This window comes from Agelaius tricolor, unplaced genomic scaffold, assembly GCF_023055355.1.
Source record: "Agelaius tricolor isolate 1412-34295 unplaced genomic scaffold, bAgeTri1.0.p SCAF_4, whole genome shotgun sequence".
Lineage (NCBI taxonomy): Eukaryota > Metazoa > Chordata > Aves > Passeriformes > Icteridae > Agelaius > Agelaius tricolor.
In genome coordinates this window covers 606,776-629,557 of record NW_027269264.1, presented here as the reverse complement: position 1 = coordinate 629,557, position 22,782 = coordinate 606,776, and the positions used below count along the sequence as shown (strand labels likewise).

The window sequence follows — 22,782 nt, the reverse complement described above, 5'->3', positions numbered from 1 at the left end:
GCAGTAGTGACAGACCACAGAATCTAGTGCTGCTGGATATATATAGATTTAGAAAATAGAATCTTGCCCAAAACATGTGAAAAATTTAAATATATGACAGAACTGGATTGTAACATGTGTGCTATTAAACAAGTATAATCCTAACAACTGTTTTCTTCTGGAATGCAAACATGAGTGTGTGTGTACAACTCACTGTTTATACATGAAGAGATGCATTGTTTGAAAATTTAGCATTGCATGGTAAAAGTTTCTATTCCAGATGAAAATTAGAGTAAAATAGAAGGTTTAATTTGAAATATGAGATAGCTCAGAGTAGCTGCATTTATATGCCAGCAAATTGCAGAAATTTGTGTTTTGTAAAATACAGTGCACATTTTTAATAAGCGAAAAATTAAATGTTTGCTATGCAAAAATCTTTTGCTACGTAGTTCACATGCTAAAATGATACATGGCAACTTGCTTAAGAAACTCCCACCAACTGGTAATGTAATATTATGTATTTCTAAAGGTTTTTAAAAAATTTTTTAAAGAAATAATGCCCACTATCTTAATACAGCCATTGGGTGAAAGAAGACAAGCGATGGTTTTCTATTCCTCCTATTCAGCAAAAAATCTATTTCTTCATATCACAACAAAGGGTAAAGAAGCCATGTCCCAGATAACATTTGATTTTTCTCTTGTGCTATATGAAAGTGAACAGCAAAGCAGCAAATGCCTGATCCAAGTCAACAGCACTTGGAAAGTGCTCCAGATTAACCTAACCCTCCTTCCTAGACAAACCTTAGAAGCTGAAGAAATGAAAGTCCCCAAATGGGCACTTAATTCACTGGAATGATTGCAAGCATTTCTCAGTGAGTGTTTTCAGAGATTTCTGACATGTTCTGAAAACAGAACTGAAATTACAATAATTTGATGCCTAGGGGCTGCAGTGCAGCAGAGCTGAACAAATATGTAAGAAGGAGTACCCCTTCCCTGAAGCAGATATAATTTGTGAATTATACATCCTCCAATATGTCCTGATTTCTGGTTTTTAGCACCCCTGGGATCCCACGCAGACTGCACAGGATGATTGGCATGCGATTTTACAGGGTGAGTGAGAAGATATATATGCTCTTCATGGATTTCCCCACCTGCCATCCCCACTCAAACATGAACAAATTCTGAGGGAATTCATCAGGCTTTTCTGCTTTCTGCCCCTGGCACACTGGCTTAGCCTTGTGAAAGAAAACAGGCAGGGAGGGCAGGAGAGCAGCCCGTTTGGGGGTGGGCATCCCTGAAAGAAAGCAGAATATCAACTGCGGAAGGGGTAGCCTAGTGCATCCTCCAGTTAAGTTTGTGATACTAATAATCCAGTAAACTGGATATACCTCTGGTTCAAGAGTTGTTTTGTTTTTAAGACAGTCTTTGTCAGGGAGCAGCTGCTGACAAAGGCAGGCAGAGGGAAATGTGTATCTGCACGATGGCTCAAGCAATGACCAAGGAGCAACACCCTGAGATTTAATGTATGTCCTGAGCCAAGGGGTGAGGGGTGCTCCAAGAGTCATCACACAGCTCTTTCTCACAACAAAATTGTTTATACCCAAGACTGCTCTGTGGCAGAGCCAACCATAGACACAGGCAACTAAATAAACCCTGAAAAGCAGCATGGAAGATTGCAGTGTCCCCTCCTCACAGGGCCCTGGCATCCTACAGCATTTAAAAAATACTTGTCTCAATTAATTTATTAATTTAAATAGCTCTAGCCTTGTGGAACTATTAACATGATATTTCATGGGTTCTCTTTTATAATCATCTTTCCACCAACTGGACTTCAGATTATGAACCAGGAAAACACTGCAAATAGCAATGTATCAGGCAGGCTATTAAAGTTGATTTCGTTCAAATGTTCAGTTAGAAGTAAGCAGAACAATCACATGTTATGAAATTACATTCTCAAAAGAAAATTACAACTGTAACTGCAGAAAGTATTGGAAATGGAAAACTCTTAACCTTATCTTGGTTGACTGCCTTGATCCCAGTATAACATGCCACCAGTGGAGATCTGTGATTCCCTCTCCCCATTCCTGTTGAGTCTGTTCTCCGGTTCCAAGAATTAATGTGGCAGCCGCACAGTCTTCCTCCGAAACCTTCCCTTTCATACCTCCTTCTGGCACTACTTATTCCAGCAAACCAAACAACAGAAAGGGATGAAACAGAGCAGCTGCAGTGATGGGGGTGGAGGCTTCATGGGGGTATGTGAAAGAGGCAACACTTTCCCCTGGCCCCAATGCTGTGCTTTCGTATTAACTCAGTTTGGGTCCATGTGAGTTTGAGACACCCACATTGGCAGAAAAGTGCAATATTGTGAGAACTGAGTGTGAAATGCTGTGAATTGTTCAGATGAGACATCTTGTAAATGGAGAAAACACCTCTCAAGTTATACTCAAAGGATCTTGACAGTTCCCAAGGGTGAGCTTGAGACCATCTTTTAGTTTCCTCTCTCCTCCCCTCCCTTTTCAACCTCATGTAGTACCAGAATGACCAAGAAAGTAGAAAAGTCAGTGTTTAGAAGCATGCTAAACTGACTGCTCTGAGTTTGTAGGGATGAACTCAGATTTGACCTGAACTGGTCAAGAAAAAATATCCCTCTTTTCCTTTACTAATGTGCTACCTATTATTTGGCTGCTATTTTTTTAGCTTTGGGTTTTGTGGTGAAACAAGTTGGATTCCTTAGACCTGTCTAAGGGACATCTTCCCATAAATCCACCCAGGAGCAGAAGCAGCTCTCATGTTGGTGAGCCAGCCTGTCCTGTCATGTCTTGTGACAAATGACAGGTGGGAGACTGCCAGCATGGGTACAGACAGCAGGCCAACCTCTTCCTTGAGGAGTTCTGCAGGTCTGGTTGGGTGCCCTCCTTCTGGCTGGAGGGACAAAAAGGCCGGGGAGTTTATGAGAGTTGCAGGGAGAGAGCTAGGCACCCTCAAAGTGTTTCTGTGCCATCCACTCCAATGGCAAGCTGTAGTTTTGGGTTACAAGCTGGAAAAGGGTAGAGGAAGGATTAATGCTAGAGTCATGAGGGCTGTGCAGACCTACAGCAGTTTATTCATATTCCTTTTAAGTGCTATCCTCTTGAACACACCAAATTGGGGCTAGGCCCAAAACTGCCAATTTGCCCTACCCAAATACAGCTAAACCCACTTTTACAAATATGGCAAAATTTGTGCAGCCCTTTTATGTTCACATGATATTTTTTTTCTGAGCAAAAATTTGTTGCTTGGGCTATAGATGGCTTTATATTCTCTTTAAAATAAGTTATGCAGCTCTATATGTGCCAGGAGATACAGAGGAGAGAAGCCATGTCAGATGAGCTAGCTAATGTTGCTAATGTTCAGAGTGAAACAGCTGCTCTTGGCTGGGTCTTCCTGAGATCTGGGTGCATTGTGTCTCTGCAGATGTCTTATTAAGGAGTTCTGACCTCCTTTCCTCATTCCTCCAGTTTAGATTTTAAACACTCTTTTATTAAAGTGAATTACTTGCCAGTACTACAAAGCTAATATGGTTTATGAGTAAAAAATTCCCTATTTTTATTAATCACATATCTGAAAGCTCCTGAAAAGTAATGTGTGCTGTGATTCTGTGTGGATCTTTTGTGGCAGCAACCAGAGAAAAAAATTGCTCAGAATCTGGCAAGACTTTTGCAATGTTTATAGTTGCCTGTTTTCTACTCCTTGGGGAAAAGCAACATTCGGGGAATTTCTTGACTCTGTCCTCTGTAGCCAAGGGAATAGAATACAGGGTGGTTTAACTTGCATTGTAAGCAATCCTAGATTTTTAAAAATAGATAAAGTGTTGTCTCCCTGATAGTTACTGGGTTGGTTGCTTCAGTCCCTTCCTAGTGAGAGGGATGTTATCAGTGCTTGAAAGTAGGGTGGGTTAGCAAGAAATCAAGAGATAAATGAGCTGTCTGACCCAGAAGGTTTTAAAAATTTCTCTGACCCTTGTATCAAGAGAATCTGTTCTTGAGCCTGGAAAAAGCTCTCTGCAAGGAGCTTGCAGTTTAAAAACACTGAAGCTGAACTCCTCAGGCACAGCTGCTCATTATAGGCTATTTTGTTTCACAGTCTTGCCTCCAATACAGTTCAAGTTTCATGGTGATTTCAACAAGCCCTTACAAACAGCTGCTGCATTTTTACAGAACACTCCTGCTTTCTTATGCTGCTGAGCTTTCCCTCAGAGCAACTGACAGAATGGCCAATTTAAAAAAAAACAAAAAAACCCCAACAAAATACCCACAACGTGGTGCTTCATCATTTCATTTTCAGAATATGAATTTGGGACCAGCCTAAGATAATTGAACTTACTATTATGACACTGGGATTGACAGTATTTATAGCAACCTAATTTAAGTTTTCCCTTCCCCAAATGGATATGCTGTCAATGCTAAGTTTAAAGAAGTACTTGGATCTCCCACCAGGCTCAGTTTTCTAGTCTAGAAGACTGTTGTAAGTGGTTTTCAGGAAGCTGCTGGAAGACAACCTTGTGCTCTCAATAATAAGTTTGCTCATGTTCAACTGCTCATGGAATTTCAGTCTTTTGGCAGAAATTAATGTCTCCTCCTGCAGGACTGTGGATTTGTGAAGTTAAAAGTTATTTTTAGGTGCTTCTCATGGCTGTGCTCTGAGTAGCAGGGAAAGTTCTTGCACCTTATGATTATGAACATTCTCTCACTATTCATATCCACCTCTGCCTCCCCAAACTTCATTAAAAGAGAGTTAGGCTTCCTCTGTGGGTATAGGGGTTTTCAGATTCCATGTTTGTATTATCAAGTCTTTCATTGTACACAACAAAAAACCTGCCTATTGGTAGGAGAAAAGATAAAACAATAGTTGGACAACAGGATTTCCTTGAAGACAGCTCAGAAGATGGTCACAGTACCATCATCTGCATTATTTTAAAAAGCCTCTTCATCTTCCTTATCTTTTCAACTATACTTTACCTTCCAGCTGTGACCATAGTTCAGACAAATAAGTCATGCTGAAATTTGATGACCTCAATCATAAAACAGGAGATTTTCATGGACTCTTCCTAAACCTATAAAAGATATTTTATATAGTCGTAAAACAAAATAATTCTAGATTGTTCAGTATTTTGTGGGCAAAAAGAGAGAATTTTATTTAAAAATTTATATCTTTACAGCTCCTCAGTTTTCTGACTGAAAGCAGCTGTCACGCTGTTTTATTCAATTTTCTTGAGCGTGTCCGCTTTCAAAAAGGACAGTGAAATGGCTGCTATCAATAGTTTAATGATAGCCAGCAAAATCCTGATACTCCAGAAAATTTCCACTAACTGTCCTTCCAGATGGTACTTCTACTTCTGTGGCTTTTCAGGAAAAGGATGCTGAGAGCTGTAGCCAAAACATAGCTAGAATGTTTTGTCTAATCTTCATGACAGGTCCAGAGGTAAAGGATCAAGCTGTACTGAGGTCTCACTCCTGAGGTCTGTTATTTAGTTGATTTCTTTGTTGTTAATGTGAAGGCTTCAGCTTACACCAGTACAAAGACAGTTCACCCATGTGAAAGCCATCTTATTTAGATAACCTAAGCAGCAGAATCTGTGTTGCTCAACTGGAGTATCCAACATCTGTGGAGAACTCCTGCAGCTTCATGTGAAGATGCTGATCATGCCAGAAACACTGCTATCATGCAAGACAACAAAATCCAGTTACATACTTCATTTGTCCCTCCCACACGCCCAGCTGTTGTTGGGCACATGCCTGTAATGCACACAGTATTGCTGCAGACTGCTGAACATTGTCTTTCTGACAGCAATAAGTCTAAACCAAAGCCCTTACTTGCATCAGCCTCTGATCAGATCTCTCAGCAGCAAGATAGAATTGCATAGGGCTGAGACTATATTTCTGCTTTGTGGTAAGAAAGAATGGACTCATTATGTGTTTCCTGCTCTAGCTGCCTGCTGTGAAGCTGTGGAAGGCTTAACACTTCACAAGGATCCTCCACTATTTAGTGGTACTGGGGGAAAAAGAGAAAAAAAAAAAAAAAAGAAATTCTAGTTCGTGCCAGAAGACAGTTCCCAAAGGAACTCAGTGCCACTGCAGCCAGAAATGAATTTTTATTCCAGTGTCATCATGGTGAGAAATATGATTGCCCAAAATAGTTTAGACTAAGTTAGTTATTTGTTTAGGAAGTTAGAATAGCATTCAGTAAAAAAATATCTATTTTAAAATACATGACCTTTGCACTGGTGTAAGAAATATATTTCTGACCCATGCTTTTTGAGGTACAATTTCAGAATTGTAGTGCTAGTGAACTGTAGCACTCAGTTATCTTTTTCTTCATTATCTCACAGATAAAAAGGAAAACCTCCTTAAAGATTTTGGTCCGTATCTCTTCTGACGCAAAGAGTTTAGGAAATAAAACCACACTGCTTTTCATTTTAAATGGAATTAACTTAAATTTAAAAGAATTTTTCGGTTGAATTCATACAATTTTGAAAGAAATAAGTCTGGGATACCATATTCTATACTGGTGTCAGGCACTAAAGAGGACAAGCTGAGAGTCCCCAGAGATATATGATACTGGCTGAAGCTGCCTGTGACACCAATATACCAGGGGATCGGAGGCTACAAGAGAAACAAGCACATTTGTTCCCTGTTTTGTTTGCTATCACTGGATTTTCAAATTAATTCTTGTTTGTAGTCAGCCTTGCATCTTGCTCATTTGCCAAAGTAATGCTTCATATGAGAAGTAGAGGGCTGCTCTCTACAAGGGACACTGCACTTGATATTCATTTTTCAGTATGATACTTGAATTTTCTTTGCAATAGAATACTTAAAATTCTTGCTTAGTATGTACTTAATATGAACTACATATTTTCCTTTTAGCATTAAGGTATTTTAAAAAAACCCAATGATTCTGCAACACAAGTGGATTTGATTATATCATTTTGGCTTTCAATCACATTTGAGAGAAATTCCATTTCACTGTTAGAGAATGCAATAATAATGGCCAAACTATTTATTTTCATGTCTAATTTCACCTTATCACTAAGGTCTGATTTTTTCCTTTTGTTTTCTGTTACTCTTCACTCAGGTGTTTTATCTCCAAGATTCATTGAAGTTACTGAAGGATAGCTGATCCTTCCTCTTCCTGCAAATAATCTTGATAGCAGAGAGAAGAAAGCTCCCATTTCAAGAGATCATGCAAGACAATGTCTGTCTTCCTTATGAATTGTAGTACTAAGCAACCCTGCCTCTTGCAGTGCTGGATGTCCTGGATATATTTTGGAGAAAAAAAATTACAACAAACCACCATCCACCCTATCCCTTCCTATTTTCTTTACTACATCTCTATGAAATGAGATGCCTACAGTGCCTCAAGTAAAATGTAACATATTTAAGAGAATGGAGACTCAGTATCTGCGAATGCAATAGCAGATGATGCAATTACAGTTCCGTTTTAGTTTTTTGGAGGGTGCAGTCAATTATGTTGAAGCTGATCAAATTGGACAACGGTATTTTTGTTTAAACAATAGGCAGCAGTTTCACTTGTTCCCAAAACAAATATAATAATTAGTTTAAACAGACAGTATGTTTAGAATTCAGGGGGGTGTGCTGTTGTTTAGGGAGGCAAAGTACTTTACAAATATTACTATATGTGAAGTATCAGGAAAACTTGATCAAAGTTAATGCATTCTCAAAGCTCTAAAACTAAGCTGGCTGTTTCTGTACTGGCATATAGATTTAGGAACTATATTTGGAATCTTTTAAGGTGTAAAAACTTACCAGCATAAAGTCTATATTTCTCCTCAAACTTACACCAAGTAATGTGTAACCACATAACTGTGTACAAAGACTAATACTAGGGTCTGCTAACAGCATTAAAACGTTGAAATTTATTTACTGTGTTTAGGAAAATCAAGGTGTACTATATATTCACCAAGAATTTGGTTTATGTATTTTCATCTCTAAAATTATTTTTCACATATCATCATCCAGTCATTTTTTCTTTTTTCAATCTATGGCAAATAAAAGCTGGACAGGTGTTCAGATTTAATGAACTCGGCTCTTTAGTAAAAGCTATTTTGGAAAGAATAGTCCTAGAGGAAGTCCTAAAGAGGAAACTTGATAACTAATGTGCCAAAGTAATATTTACAAGGTTTCTATTTCCAGTGAAGAAATAATGCTAACTGTTTTTTGGGAGACGAATTTTGGTCCGTTTTAGTTGTTGCATGTATGAATGTAATGTACATCCTGTGGATTGAAGTAATGCATGATTAGTGGCTAAGAACTGTGGAGTCACTCTGTAAAATAGTAAGTCATGGGCATGACTGCCAATATGTGCAAAAAAGGTTGAATTTAGTAGTAATATCCGTTCATTTTTTTCAGTTATGTGTGTGCAATAAAATATCTGAATATATAGTTATTAAAGACATGTTTATTTAATATAAGTGTCTTGGAGGGAACTACTGTGGTGTGGGCTTTCTTCTCCTATGAAAGCACAAATTTAGGGTATCTGGTAGAGTGGAGATGAGGAGGGAAGAAATTAAAATCTTTGCCATTGTTGTTGTCAGGCTCAAGACAACTGCACAATTTATATCCCTTCCATTACCTAGCCTTCATATCTTTTGTGATTCTGTGATCTCTAGGCAGGGTGGGTTGAGGTGTCATACAATATCAGTGAGCATACACACACTGAAATATCACTAATATTACATTGTAAAGAGAAGAAATCAAAGCATCAGGGGCAAATGTGGGCTGAGAGGAAAAAGTATGCTTCTTTTTGTGTACATAAACAAATGTTGGTTTGCTTCTGTATTTATGTGGCCAGGTAACTCTGGCCTGAAAAACTGTATTATAAGGTAGTCAGGGTCTGATGTATTCCAGATACTGTGGACTCCAGCTCCCAAGAAACTGACAGTACTTTCTAAGTAGTTATGTAGTTAATGCATAAAGCATGTATTAGAAATTTATAGGCAAAAAATTTCCTTTTTTTACTCCTCCACCTGCACCCACCAGCTGCCTCTGAAAGGTGAGCATGCACATCTTCACCACAGGCCAGCCAGGAGATTTAATTAGCAAATGCCTGTGTGTGGAAGGAGCCTTGGGGAGACCTCCATCTGAAGATTCTTTGCAGTCATAGGGCAACCAGATTTTGTTACTCAGGCAACTACCAATAACTGCAACAGCAAACTAGCTAGCTAGTTTTGGTAGAGATTGCTACCAATCTCTACCAAAGCACTTATATACTGTGTACAGTATATAAAGTACTTAAACCTGGGTTCTGAAAGCAGGGAGGCATGCAGGGTTATAAAATTAATCAGTCCCTCCTTTCTTCTTAAAAGTGTTGCCTAATTTCAGAAAAAAAACCTAACATTGTAGTAAAAAATTAAAACTAAATATTTTTAAAAAACTTCTAGGATCTTAGCAGCTGGAGAAAGAGACGATCTGTTACTACACTGCTCATGGAAGAGCCATTCCAGTGGCAACACTCTTGCAAGAGCTGGATCCTCAGAGAGTTTCTGTTGGGCAACCAATTTTATGGTTCCACCACTCAAGGAAATCTGTCAGTAGTTGTGAATTTTGTGGAGGGTGTTGAGTGATATGTTTGGAGAAAGGTAGATGGGTTTGAGTTTGGGGTTTATTGTTGTTTTTTTAATTGGTTTTGTAGAGGGTTTGGGATCTTTCCTCTCTCTCTCTCTCTTTTTTTTTTCCTTTTTTTTTTTTTTCCTTCCTTTTAAGAAGACAGTAGGATCATCCTGACTCCTGACAGTTTTGGAATCTTGCACCAACTTTCTTGCAACAGAGGACACATTTTAGTCTTTTAGACAAGTTTGCAACAACCAAGCTAAAAACAACTCTCTGAAGTTTGGTAAAGCTTGGCAGAGCTTACCAGCTGTGCAGATCCATCTATGCATGAGCTGAAAGAGTTCTGAAGTTTAGAAGCATCTATGAGAGCTCCCATTTGATAAAGCTGACATTCAGCACCTTCTTTCTTTGTCTCACAGCTATACTAAAACTTGCAAGTATTTGGAAGGAAGATCCAGACATCACAAAAGGATTTTCCAATATTATTCTTGTCTAAATGGCAACATAGTTTTAACCAACATGGACTCCTCTCTTTCCTTTTCCAACTGCATGTCTTGCTACAAGCATTTTTGCATTTGCCTCTGTGGAATTCTCCATGGAAATTTGCCACTTGTTTGGTCTCTGGCTGCCTTCTTTCATGGGGAGATAACTGTGCAGGACTGTAAGGACTGAAGTTCTTCAGTGAGACTTACAAACCAAATAGAGAAATTGCAGAAACTCTCAGGAATTTAGGAACAGAAGAAAAATAGTAAAGATTAAATATTCAGGTAAATTCATTTTAGAAATACATTATTTTCATCTTAACTCTTGCAAACAAGTTGTCTACAGTATTAGCTTTTTATTTAACTTTCTTAATGCTAGATAGAGAACAGCCTTCAAATTTTTATGGTCTTTTGTACCCATCCAGGTACCTTGAAACCAACATAATAAGGAAAAGGGTAAGGAAAACTACACATAAGAGGAGCATAGAAATCCAAAGTCTTAATAAAAGTTTTTAGATGTTTTGCACTATAACTTGATAAAGCTGCAGAGGTTACTTTGGACAAAAGATATTATGGGCCAAAGGCAGTATCTCAATAGAGTGTAAAAATTGTACTAATAAAACTAATACACTGACATATCAACCTTTTTAAATTAACATAGCCCACTCAACACAAATCCTCCCCATCAAAAAAAAAAACAAACAACCCCCCCCCCCAAAAAAAAAAAACCTAAAAAAAAAAGCAAACAAAAACAACCTCTGAAAAAACACCAAGAAAGAAAGGCAGGAACTGTCATGACAAAAGCTTTGGTTATATGAGAGTTGTGCACTTCCTTGTTTATCCTGTGTGACCCTGACTGCCAAGGTTGTGTCAAGGATTTGCAGGCAATGTATCTGAAAGGTTATGTCTTTTTGAAATGTGATATGCAGATTCCATATGCTTAGCAGAGAGCTGCCAAAAGATTTCTGGTAGAAGTACTGGTAGGGCAGGAAGTAGCTATGAACTTAGGGGACCAGTCTAAATTGAAACCTTGAAATTCCATGATAGCTTTATGATAGAATCCATTACTTGGTGGATGAGTTTCCCCCATGCTTTTAAACTTGTATAGACTGAAGTGCATTTGAGAGAGAGTAGGAATTGTCTCACTGTGTTCAGTGACACCCTAAACACAAGACAGCCCCCATCTTTTCTAACCAGAGTAAACTGATCTTGCCTTATTGTCATTACAGATATTCACTACTAATAATAAAGAAATAAAATAATGAAGAAAACAGAGAAGAGTGTATTGCACCCATGGATTTCAAGAGCCTGTTGCTTTAATATGCTTCCTTCTGTTTAATTCTCTGATGGATGTCAGAGAGTTTGAAGCAGCGTGACCAAGGTAACTGCAAAGATGAATATATTTGTGTAAACAAATGTGATTTTGTCCACCCCAAACAAAATCTGGAGAAGTATTCTTCTGTTACTGAAGTGAAGGAAAAGACCTAATAATGAATAAACACCTTACATTAAGTACAGAAAAAATATGTTAAGGGAAAAAAGTAAGTTGCACTTAAATATTAGAAAGCAAACAGAACTCGATGGGGCAACTGGTGAAAATGAAAACCTTTAATTCTGGCTCCTTATGGGATTAGTCTCCCAAGTGCTGAATAATTCCATTATTTCTGTAAAAAAAATTTTTGTTCATTCTTTTTGTTATAGAAGAACTTTAAAAGTAATTATCTTTTTCTTTCCTCTTTTAGGAATGCTGTAGGCTATTTTTTAACACCTCTTCCTTTCCCACAAAACCAGACTGGGGACAGGATGAGCCCAGGACTAACTTCACATGAGGTATTTAACAATGGCATTAGTTCTCAAACAGTGTCTGGTACTTGCATCATTGACCTGCTCTCTGTCTGGTTTGCTTTCAAACCCCACAAGAAACAGCTTCATGTTTTCTTGGTAATGTTGCACTTGCACAGCATTGCCTGATTGCAGAAGTTGAGACTGTCTCTGACTCACAGAGAAAGAAGCTAAGCACCAAGCTGCCCAGACAATAAGCCAAGAAAGAAGCTGTAGGAAAGAACACACTTACTGCTTTCCAGAGGGATCTGAGCCCAGTTTTCCTGCTTTCTCAAGGAGGGCATCCTGTCACTAAAAGAATGAAGGTGATGAATGGGAAGCATGTACCTGGAAAGGAGCAGGAGAAGAAATCTGCTTGCTGGTGCTTGGTCTAAGTGTCTTTATATTTCAATCCTCTGAGGACACAGAGAAAATTAGGTAGCTAAACCTTCCAGAAATGAAAAGTATCTTTTTCCTACAAACGTCATTGCTACCCTGCTTTGGCATTAATTCAAATGTTCCTCCCCCCTCATCTGCCTGAAAATAAAAGGAAATATCTATTTACAGGTGTGCATTATGTACATCCATCCCTGATGGGTTAGAAATCAAATCTCAGGGAAAAGGGTAGTATTTCCTATAAATTACTTTGGATAAATAACTTCATTGTTCTCTGAGACTTCCATTCCATATGAGAGTTATCTAGCAGAAATGCCAGGGCTTACAACATAAACAATTTATTTCTATCAAGATTTTCTGACAGTCATCTTGGAAGTTATTTGGAACAATAACACACACAGAGGGAAGCTTCTGGCTCTCTTTACATGAATTAAATAGAGTTCTGGGCAAATGCTTCTTCATTCACAAAATCAAATCACCACACTCTTTGCTGGGCTCATTTGTGCAGCTGCTTTGTACCTAACTGTGTTGCTCAGCCTTTTGCATTTTTTATGCACTCAGGTGAACTGAGCCAGAGCTGTTCAAAAAACCTGTGGAACTTGAGTAGTGTGTGGTGTGCTACTCTGTAGCTCCTTGCAGACCAAATAATATCGAGCAAATCACAGGGGGTAGAACTTCATACCCTGAATTGTGCATTCAAATACCACCAGTGTGCCTCTGGCCATTTCATACACACATAAGAAACATAGAAACATTTTCTTCAATTTTTTTTTTTTTTTTTTTTTTTTTTTTTTTTTTTTTGTGTAGTCCATTATGAATATTGTACACTACAGCTGCAGATCTTTGAGCAGAAAGCTGGGGAAGGAGAGGTTCACATGGGTGAAATGTGAGCAACAAAGGAATGCCCTCATGCTGCTACCAGACACCAGACTCTTGCATTTTATGCAGATATGGCCTATTTCTTCTCCATGACAGATGTGGGCACAGCCTTCAAGGGACAACCCAGATGTATGCATAGCCCACTAATAGAGAGGCTGAGGATGAAACCCTCTCTGTCCTATTTCTGCCTCTCTAAAATTCATTGCAAAAATTATTTGAAAAGCCTACCTGCTTTTTTCCCCATCTCTCTTCTGTTTTCCTGCAACTGAAAAGAGTGTCTGCAATTCTGGAAATGCATATATATTCATACTGCTGTATTACAGCAATTGATTCAAATTGAACATAAGTACAGCTGAATTACTAAATGCATTTTAAAGGCTGGATAAAACAGGATGGATGGAAAGGCAGGAAATATAACCCTGAATATATAAGCTCTGGAGAAGCAATCTATTTCTTATGTTAAATTTTTGTGTTCATTTTTTTGCACCTGATAACTGAAAGAAATATGACCTAAATTCCTACCACTGCGCTTTCAATAACTGAACAGCTTCCTCTATGTATAGATTGCAACTAAAATGTCTGAAAGGAAAGAAACTTCTCTGGCTGTTCTTCCATTATTTTTCAAAGTAGCTTGGGGAATCATGAAAGGGCTTCTTCTCTGCAGACTTGACTGGGGATGATGTCCTGAGCTGAGAGGAAGGTGTTACAGTACAGCTGACCAGGTGAATTCAAAGGGCAGAAATGTTTTCTGCCAGGTCTGTGGAACTGGCTGGGCAGAAGTGCCAGCTGAGCAGCCTCAAGTCAGTGCAAGGGTACTGAGCTCTGCAGCAAGAAGTGCTTTCAAGCATCACCAGAATTGTGATGTGTTTGATCCACCATTACTAGCTATACTGTCTGAAAGCTCTGTTTCAAAGAAAGCCAGTGAAACTAGGTAGTTTGCTAGCACATTTCAGCCTTGGGACTGTTTTCTGAACTTGTGTGATTAGGAGCCAATCTACAAGTCTTTTGGCCAACACAGACAGGGCTAATCGACGTCTCTTCTTCTGCCATTTTATCCCTCTGTTTTTTTGGTGTTTTTTTTTAAGTAGATTTAATTTTAACTACTGAGAAGACAAGATTCCAAATCTCATTGCCAAGCCAGAACACTTTTCTAATGTTTATTCCCCTTGAATCCTGATAACTGAAGTTGTTGGAGTGTTTTTGGTTTCTATCTTGAAAGCAGGTGTCGTGGCTTGAGATGTCAAACCATGACAGCAGGTCTCTGTCATACACAGTCTCCTGCTGAATGGCACAGCGTTGTCCTTGCCCACAGTGGAGAAGCAGACCCTGTGCTTTCTTCACAGTGGTAGCACAGCCTGTCACAATGAGTGATATCTTATCACGTTTCAGATGTGATAAGAAAAGCATTTTTCAGTGTAATAGACCATTTAAGAAACAGAAGAATGTAGTGATACAGTGGTGTGGGAGGAAGAGCAGAGGTTACACGCTGCTGTCCCACTGAGGGGCCAAGGCCACCTTCAGGCTGGGTGCTGCTATCTGCTCTCTCCAGTAACAGGCACCAGGCCAGTGGCTTCTCAGGTGCCCCAGGGCCACCTCCTTTCAGATCAGTCTGGGCAGCTTTGTACCAGGGATGCTGAGAGGCAGCCACAGTTCTCAGTGCTCAGCAGCTGCAGGAGGAATAAGCACAGAGCAAAAGGTTGAGGGTGTGCTACAACAACAGAGGGGGGTGGCATGCACCCTTCAGAGGCCTCTTACCCAAAGTGCATTCATTTGTGCTAAGTATTAGGGAAAAAAAAAATTGGAGCTCTAATTGTTACTATTACACTACCTAGGGTGCCATACTATTTGAAACTGCAGGTTAAATTAAAGAGTCATTCCAAGATAGATTTCTTGTTCTCCTACATGCATGTCCTGTTAATGTGATTATCATTCTAACTTCATCAGGAAAACTGATCTGCCACATTTCATTTTGTGCAGATTTGTGGTACTGACCACAAACACAGTGATGTTTTGTAAGTCCCAAACTATTCCTGAGATATATTTTTTGCTTAATTTTTGCTTGAAACCACTTGAAACATCATCTCTTGCAATTTATATTAAGCTATGGAGTCTAGGAGCCTTTTAAGAGAATAGTCTAGCACAGTCTCTTTCAGATCTCCACATTTCTATTAGAGTTTGGAGTTCTTTGTTTAAAAAAATCCTGCTTTATTTCTGTGTATTTATTTCTGTATTTCTGTGATGATCAGTCTTCATATTTCTCACATTTGGAAAAATATTCCATATAAGGTGATAAGCTGGTATTAAACACATACAGTGTGTCCCTACAATTCACTTTCAGGAAATATAATTACAGAGTCTCTTATATTTCATTGTTCCCCATGAATTTCATACCTGGAGTGAGGCTTCACTTAAACCTTTTCTAAGCTCTGAACTGAACATTTTGACTCCATTTGCTATATAATGGCTGGTCATTTATCTGGACTGAAAATGCTTTTTTGTTCAGAGACCTACTTTGCTGTAATCCACATAGGAGAATATGCATGTCCTCTTTAGACTCAAGGTACTTTGAAATTCAGGTTAGAAAGGGAACAGTAGGTCAGAATAGGCATAGTCTTAAAGTAGAACCTTTTAATCTAACTAAAAGCTTGTAGCTCGCTTCATGTATAATTAAAAACAGTATAGGTTCTCCTAAATATTTGAAGATACTAATGGATTTAAGTGAATCTGAATGAAAGGGAAGTCAGCACAAAGCTTCAGTTCTCCATCTAATTTTGTTACTTGCCATGCTAGTTTTCAACAGTTTCAAGACTGTTATGTTTTTCTTTTCACTGACACTGTGTTGTATATCCTTCAATGTGCAGAAAAGCTTTGCAATCCTCTGCAGGGGAATCTTCTTCACAAAAAGGCCTGAAATTTATTTATCTAATAGATCTTCAGCTATATCACTGTAACAAAGTCTAGTATATGGCAGTAGGGTGATGCTAATTCTGGTAACTGCCTCCATTTCAGGATGTCTACATACCCTGGGCCAGGCCACACTGCCACCTGCTCCAACCACATGCTGTACTGTCCAGCTGCAAGCAATTCTTGGCAGGGAATCAAGTTTCTGCATTGGGCTTGATGCTGTGCTAAGCCCTAAGTCTTGAGCAGAGTTGCATAAATTATCACAATCCTCCTCTCCTATTTTTTGTTATCATCTTGCACACTGGGCTGCTCTTGAGAGACAGGACTTATGTGCTCAGTGCTGTGCTAACTCCCTCTATAGTGAGAGAAACCTGTTTTTTCTGGAGTGAATAAAACCCTGTGGTTTCTGGACCAAAGTTGATGTGCAGTGAGGTACTCAGGCAAGTCAGAGCTAACCCTATGCGTGCACCTGACTGCGAAGCATCTTCTAAGCATCTCTTTTTCTCTATTCTCTCAGTCATGGAGAGAAATAAGATCTTACAGATACCCCTTAAAAGGTTCAGAATAAAAAGGCTAATATACATTATAGCTTAGTTTTCTCTGAATTTGTGCCAACAGATATAGGACCACATTTGTAAGCCCTAACTGACAGCTGTAGGTTAATTTTATTATGCACATATAAGGTTCTGTGGACATTAATTTCTACACACATAAATGGTTGGCTTTGAGTGCGTGTAAGCTCCACCTCAGAACTTTTCAGATATGGCAGTGCTCTTCCCAGGCTAGGGCAGGCTTGGTCACCTGGGTAGCCAGCAGTGCTGGCTAAAATTTGTGTCCATTTCTACCTGAGCATTTAGATATGCTAATGCAGAGGTGGAATTCTGAAAATAACATATATAAGTGTTAGCTCCTTCCCACCTTCCCCTCTATTTCATTGCTTGCAACCCCTTTATAATTAATTTGTCACCCCTTAATAATTATTAATAAAAGGAAAAAAAGACTTTAAGGACTTTGATTTAAAAAAAGAATGGATATGAACACAAAGTTTGACAGATGGAGAAAACCTTCTGTGAATAAAGCTTAGTAAGAATTTTTCATAACTGTTAGGGGAAAAGAGTTTACAAACAATTTTAATTTTTAGTATTGATAAGGGTTACAGATTTTATTCTGAATTTTAGACACATTGAACACCTTTTATTCTTTTATGCTTAGATATGCTCTTAATGTGTGGCATATCAGCTTGAATGTTTACATATGATCTGACATGGAAAGAGTCTTACAATTTGTAAAACAGTATACTTATCACTAATGTTTGCTCTAATGATGACAGTGATTCCAAACTCAGTCTGGGGAGCAATAGTTTTGAAATAGCTCACAAGGTATGAACCTCCAGAAGGCATTTAGAGCTCCTAAGCTGGATGCCAAACTTTTAGATGACAAATCTCTTTCCATAAAAGATACATCCTTATGGAGCAGCAGGAGGTAAAGAAGAGCTGAGTTGCACAAGTCTGTCTGGAAAGATATGCAAGCTTAAAATACATAATGATTTACAGAATCAAAAATTTCAGAGCATTTGCAAGCATAAAACATATGAACATATTCTTCTGATTCTGCAAAAAAATGTAAATGTAAGTAAAAAGTACTATTTAAATCAATGCATTTAATTTTAAGCATGGTGAACAGGTCTATTTGTGATCTTACATTTCAGTCCTTCCGAGCAAGGTATCTCTGCTCGGTGTCTTTAAAAAAGCAGACTAGCAACAAGACTCCCAAGAAACTTATAAATGGAATCAGTGTCTGGAATGTAGTGAAAAAGAGCTTAATAGCAACCAAAAGCAGAATTTTCCTACTGGTGAAACTAAGGCAATAGGTGCATGAAGCTTTACAATTGTAATATGGTAAATATGCCATATGCTTTGAGAAAGACTCCCTGTCATTTGTAAACAATCTTTACAGGAAAAGTCTACATTTAAATATACAGTTTCCATGATTTGTCATAATGATATGTTTTCCATTTGGTGATTATATATGTTGACAATGATAGAGCTAAAGCTTTGGAACTAAACATTCAGTAATGGAATTTGTGATACTACAAAAGTCAGACAAGGGAAGACTAAAAGGAGTCTAGTGTCAAGAGTAAGAAAATCAAACCAAGAGTGCTTTGTGCTCTCCTGAATAAAAGTTTATATCAGTCCTTTCATGTAGTGTATCCCCATGCAGCACCTTAGTGCTGAAATCAGATATCATAAGAAAAAAATCATACGTGCTGAAAATGCAGATAAAATATCTGTAGTGGTCTTGAAGGTAAATTAAGATGTAGAACTGGAGTATAACATGGTGACATCATTTGTTTTTTGCTTTAAAAAGAAAAGAAAGGAATCCAAAACAATTTGGCAGGTTGTTACAGAATGCTACTGATGAAAATAATCCTGGTGAATCTCACCATTGCATAAAGCTGTGGCAATAATATTAGGTTCAGGCTTCCAAGTTCTAATGAGTAAAAGAAATTGAGAGGTCAAAGATTGACAGCTGCTCTTTCACAACAGAAATAGCCAGCCCAATACTTGTAGCTGGATCTTAATTAAAATTGACAGATTGACAAAAATTTTCAAAGTGGACCTACAGTTCTTTAAAAACCCAGTTGTGCAAAAAATGGGTGTTATACATATATTAAAAAGATGTAAACAATGAAAGAGCTAGTTCAAGCTGACAGGAGAAAAAGGAATGTATTCAAGCTACAGAAAGTGTATTTCACATTCAATGTCAAGAAGAGTATTCTAAACTAAATGCAAAAAAGGAGAAAAAATATTTCTAAATCTTGACTATTAAATTCAAATATTATTAATCACTACTGGCCTTATGACCACTCACAATCTCATCTAATTAAGGACTGCACTAGAAAAGTATTAGGACTTTATAATATCCGTCTTTTCCTTTGAAAATGATCTCCATAAAAACAAAAGCAGAACTGCAAATACTATGCATACTGCTTGTTATTTCCAGTCACAAAATACCACAGTCTGCAAATAAGGCACGCCAAAGGCATGCAACTGTCCTGCTCTAGGGGGAAAAATACTGAACTCATCCTCTTTCTCAAAGACATAAAAAGTTAGAGAAATTATTGACCTTTTAATAAGCATGCAATACCTCTGGATGTCACTTATACATTCATTATTTATACATTCGTAACACCAGAAAAGGAAGATCCTTTAATTTGAAAAGGCCTAAAGTGTCTGCTGTTTTTCAGATTATGTATTTGGTTTGGGGAATTTTGATTGCTGGAAAGCTCTTCTGTCTTGCCCAGAAGAGCTCTGCTCTGACTTCCTGCATTACTCTTTCCTGCCTGTCCTTGCTGACCAGAAGTCACAGTGTTTCATGGAGCAATGTGCATTTCCTCACTTTCTTCAATGAGCAAGTTGGTTACTTCCAGGCAGACATAGAAACAGTCAGCCATGTCTACCAGTTTAGCTACAGATGTCACCCTTGACTGTAAACTGGGGGAGAGGCAGACTGGACTGGCACATTTTGTAAATAGCAAGTACTAAAGATGTCTCATAAAGTCAAATTTCCTGTTTATAACTAGGAATTGTTAATGCAAGTTGCATGTACTGAGCATTTAAACTTACCTAGTTTTGCTATTCTGGAGAATAAACCAGGAAAAATGTTAGTCAAAATCTTTTCACCAGTGCCTACTGGTGATTATGCTTTGTGATTTCTTTGTTGTTGTTGTTTTTTTTTTTTTTTTTTAATTTTTTTTTTTTTTGGTTTTTTTTTTTCCTTTAATAAGGTAGGAGACCTTATTTTTATGCATGAAAATAAAGTACTATAGATACCCTTCTGTTGTAACTCCAGTCTACAGCTGGCTTTTTACAGGAGATTTTGGAAATATTGCTAGAAGTGTTTTGCTAAGCTTAACTGCATAGCAGGAACCACGGGGACTGCCCAAACATAATGTATACTGTGCTGCCACCACACAACTGTGTGTACTCAAAGTCTGTGTGTCAGTCATTCACTCCAGAAACACAAAGAAAGGAGTGGAGAAAGTAGCAACCTAACACTTTCAAAACCCAAATAGCATTATTAGGAGACTTCTGGGTGAAAGTGATGCTTTTGATTTGGACAAACATACCTGGCATTGTTACGAGACTCTGAATAAGAAAACAGGACTTTGCCTGTGCTTTTTGCATGCCAGTAGCTTTACGAATAGTCAGTTTAAAAGATCATTGCTATGGGCATCACATAAATAATTTTATATACATAAATACATATGTATATATATATTATCTATATGTGTGTGTGTACCAATGCATGTTAAATAAAAGCCCTCAGAATATTTTTAAAACCCATAGCTTATTTTGAGACTTATTTTCTAGGATAAACTATATTTTTAATTAATCACTTCAGAAATCAAAGCCTTTCATGACCTTTTAAAATGACTATACATACACAGCACACTGTTAGATTAATATTGGTTTTTTTCCCCCTCCACTGCAAGCAAAGTTTAGACAGTTAGCTTTCATACTTAGAAATAATTATTAAGCTTCGATTTAGTTTCTTAAAAGTTCATAATTAGGTCTTTTGATTGTGATTTTTTTTTGGTAATTAGGTCAAAGTAATCAAGTAACTATGTGCAGAAATTAACATTTTTATTATATTAGATTATGTATTGTAGTAGTAAAGCTTGTTTGAAGTGCATGAATAAAAAGTGAAATTACAGGAAGAACAATCTAATATAGCAATACTAGGTGCATTCACTGTGCATCTGAGAGGAGGAGGGGGAAAAAAAAGAGGAGTTTTCACTCATTTTGGCCTAAAATGTGTTCAGGTTTCCAGGATTCTGACATCAGAACCTAGATAACGCTGGCTAGAACCATAGGGCTTTACAATAAAAGCTAAAATATTGACCATATGATGGCAAAAAGTCTTTATTTTGCGGTTAACTTATTCTCTTCTAGCTACTCTCTGATGAAGTTGGTGGTGCTGTGGAGGATGATCTCCTTCTTCTTGACAAAGATCGTGATCGTTCAGCACTGTAGGCAACATGCTTATCGTAATTTTGTATCTGAGCCTCGAGGAATTCCCTCTGTTGCTGGCTGATTGTCTGGCTAATCAGTCCAGGAAGAGCTTGAATGCTACCAATTAAAGTTTCCAGTTTAGTTTCCAGAGTAACAATTCTCTTCTCAAAATCTTCACTTCTTTCATTTAAGTCAGAAATCATGTCATACATGATGTTTTGAGTCTGAAAGTAGAAGGATGTAAGTAAAGGTTTAGAGAGACCTTACAAGTACTGTAACAAGTAGCACAACTGTATAAGGGTTTGTAAAACAGGAGATGAGTATTATAACAATATCTAGTTTTGTGAAATAATTTTCCCTGTAGATTAAATTACAGTAGACTAAACTTTCTACTAGATTTCTTGAGCAGAAACTTAATGGCTTTTAGTAGCCATTTATTTTAGATGTCGAAGTTGAAATCAATTAGAGATCAGACCCCTTTTGGAAATTCAGATGTTTGGGAGTGTACCAGGCTAAGCTTTTTGAACAGTCAGTGTAAGCCGCCAGGCTCCACTGATGTATTCCATCCTTAATTGTTCTTGATTCTGGTTTTAAATACCTTCATTCTTCTACTGAGCTCTACAGAGCACAAATGTTGTTCACTGGCTTGCTCCTTAAACTTGGTAGATTTTCTTGAATTGGCAGTAAGAGGAGTTGAGTGGATTGTTTTTGAAAAGTAGTTCAAGAAGTAAAAACTCAATTCTATGCTTTTTTACTTTTGCACTCTCCAATCTATCTGGCCTCTACAAAACACTGCTGAATACAGAAAATATATAGAGTGTACTTTAAAATGCACAATGGTCAGTAAAAATGTAATCTTAAATGTGTTGTTTTAAAGAGACTTGGTTAAAACATAATGGCTGAATATCTGCCTCTTATAGATTGAGGGTTCAGATTATTTAAACTGGAGTCAAAACTGGATGTAATTCAGTAGAAAAAATCAGTTGAAATTTATGAACCATCCAAAGGAAAGGAAAATTAATTGAATGACTGCCTGAAGTGTAAGCAAACCACTTTAGTATCAGGTGTGTTATAACCTATTGCTCTGCCTTCTGTTTCAGGATGCTAGCATAACCCTTGAAAGTGAAGTAGTCTACACAAAATAGTATATTAAGTTGCCAGAAGCATTAGACTGAACTGTATTTTCACCTGAAGCTGTCACATGGTTCTGTAAAGCAAGAGGGGAATGAACACTGAAGAGTTTAATCTTTGCTTTGATGCACTTGAAATCAAGGAGGATTTTGAGGTAAATGAAGAGGTGTACAAGAAACTCTTAAGAAGAGCCCATCAATGTTTCTAATGTAGCCTCAAATTAACTCACAGTTACTGTTAAATATTAAGTTCTAATGGAAGTCCAAAATGCTATCAGCTCTGGTCTCTAGCTTTCTAGTTATTACATACTTATGAAAAATTCTAGCAGCAATAAACAAGCAGCTAACACCCGAATAGCCTCTTTTACCTCAACTCAAATGGTTTAAAAAATATTTAAAAAGCCTTATGATATATTGGCAAAGTAGGCAGCTACTATTCATTATAAAAACTTAAATAAATGCAGATCTAAATTTACTTGTCCAAAGTTACTGCTGCATAAGACACCTGGAACAGGAATCCAGAACCTCTAACTCCAATCTAGAGGCTATTTACTATGGTCTGTCATGGCAC

At 37.7% G+C, this 22,782-nt stretch overlaps 1 protein-coding gene across 1 annotated transcript in view; it reads right to left on the bottom strand.

Moving 5' to 3' along the window:
• Positions 1 to 17,178: 17,178 nt before the first annotated feature.
• The window catches only part of KCNN2 (potassium calcium-activated channel subfamily N member 2), a 71,690-nt gene continuing 66,086 nt past the window's right edge, over positions 17,179 to 22,782 (bottom strand). The window contains exon 8 of the mRNA XM_071424338.1: positions 17,179 to 21,305. Within this exon, the coding sequence (XP_071280439.1) occupies positions 21,018 to 21,305 (288 nt within the window). The 3' untranslated portion in view covers positions 17,179 to 21,017. The remainder of the gene's footprint in view (positions 21,306 to 22,782) is intronic.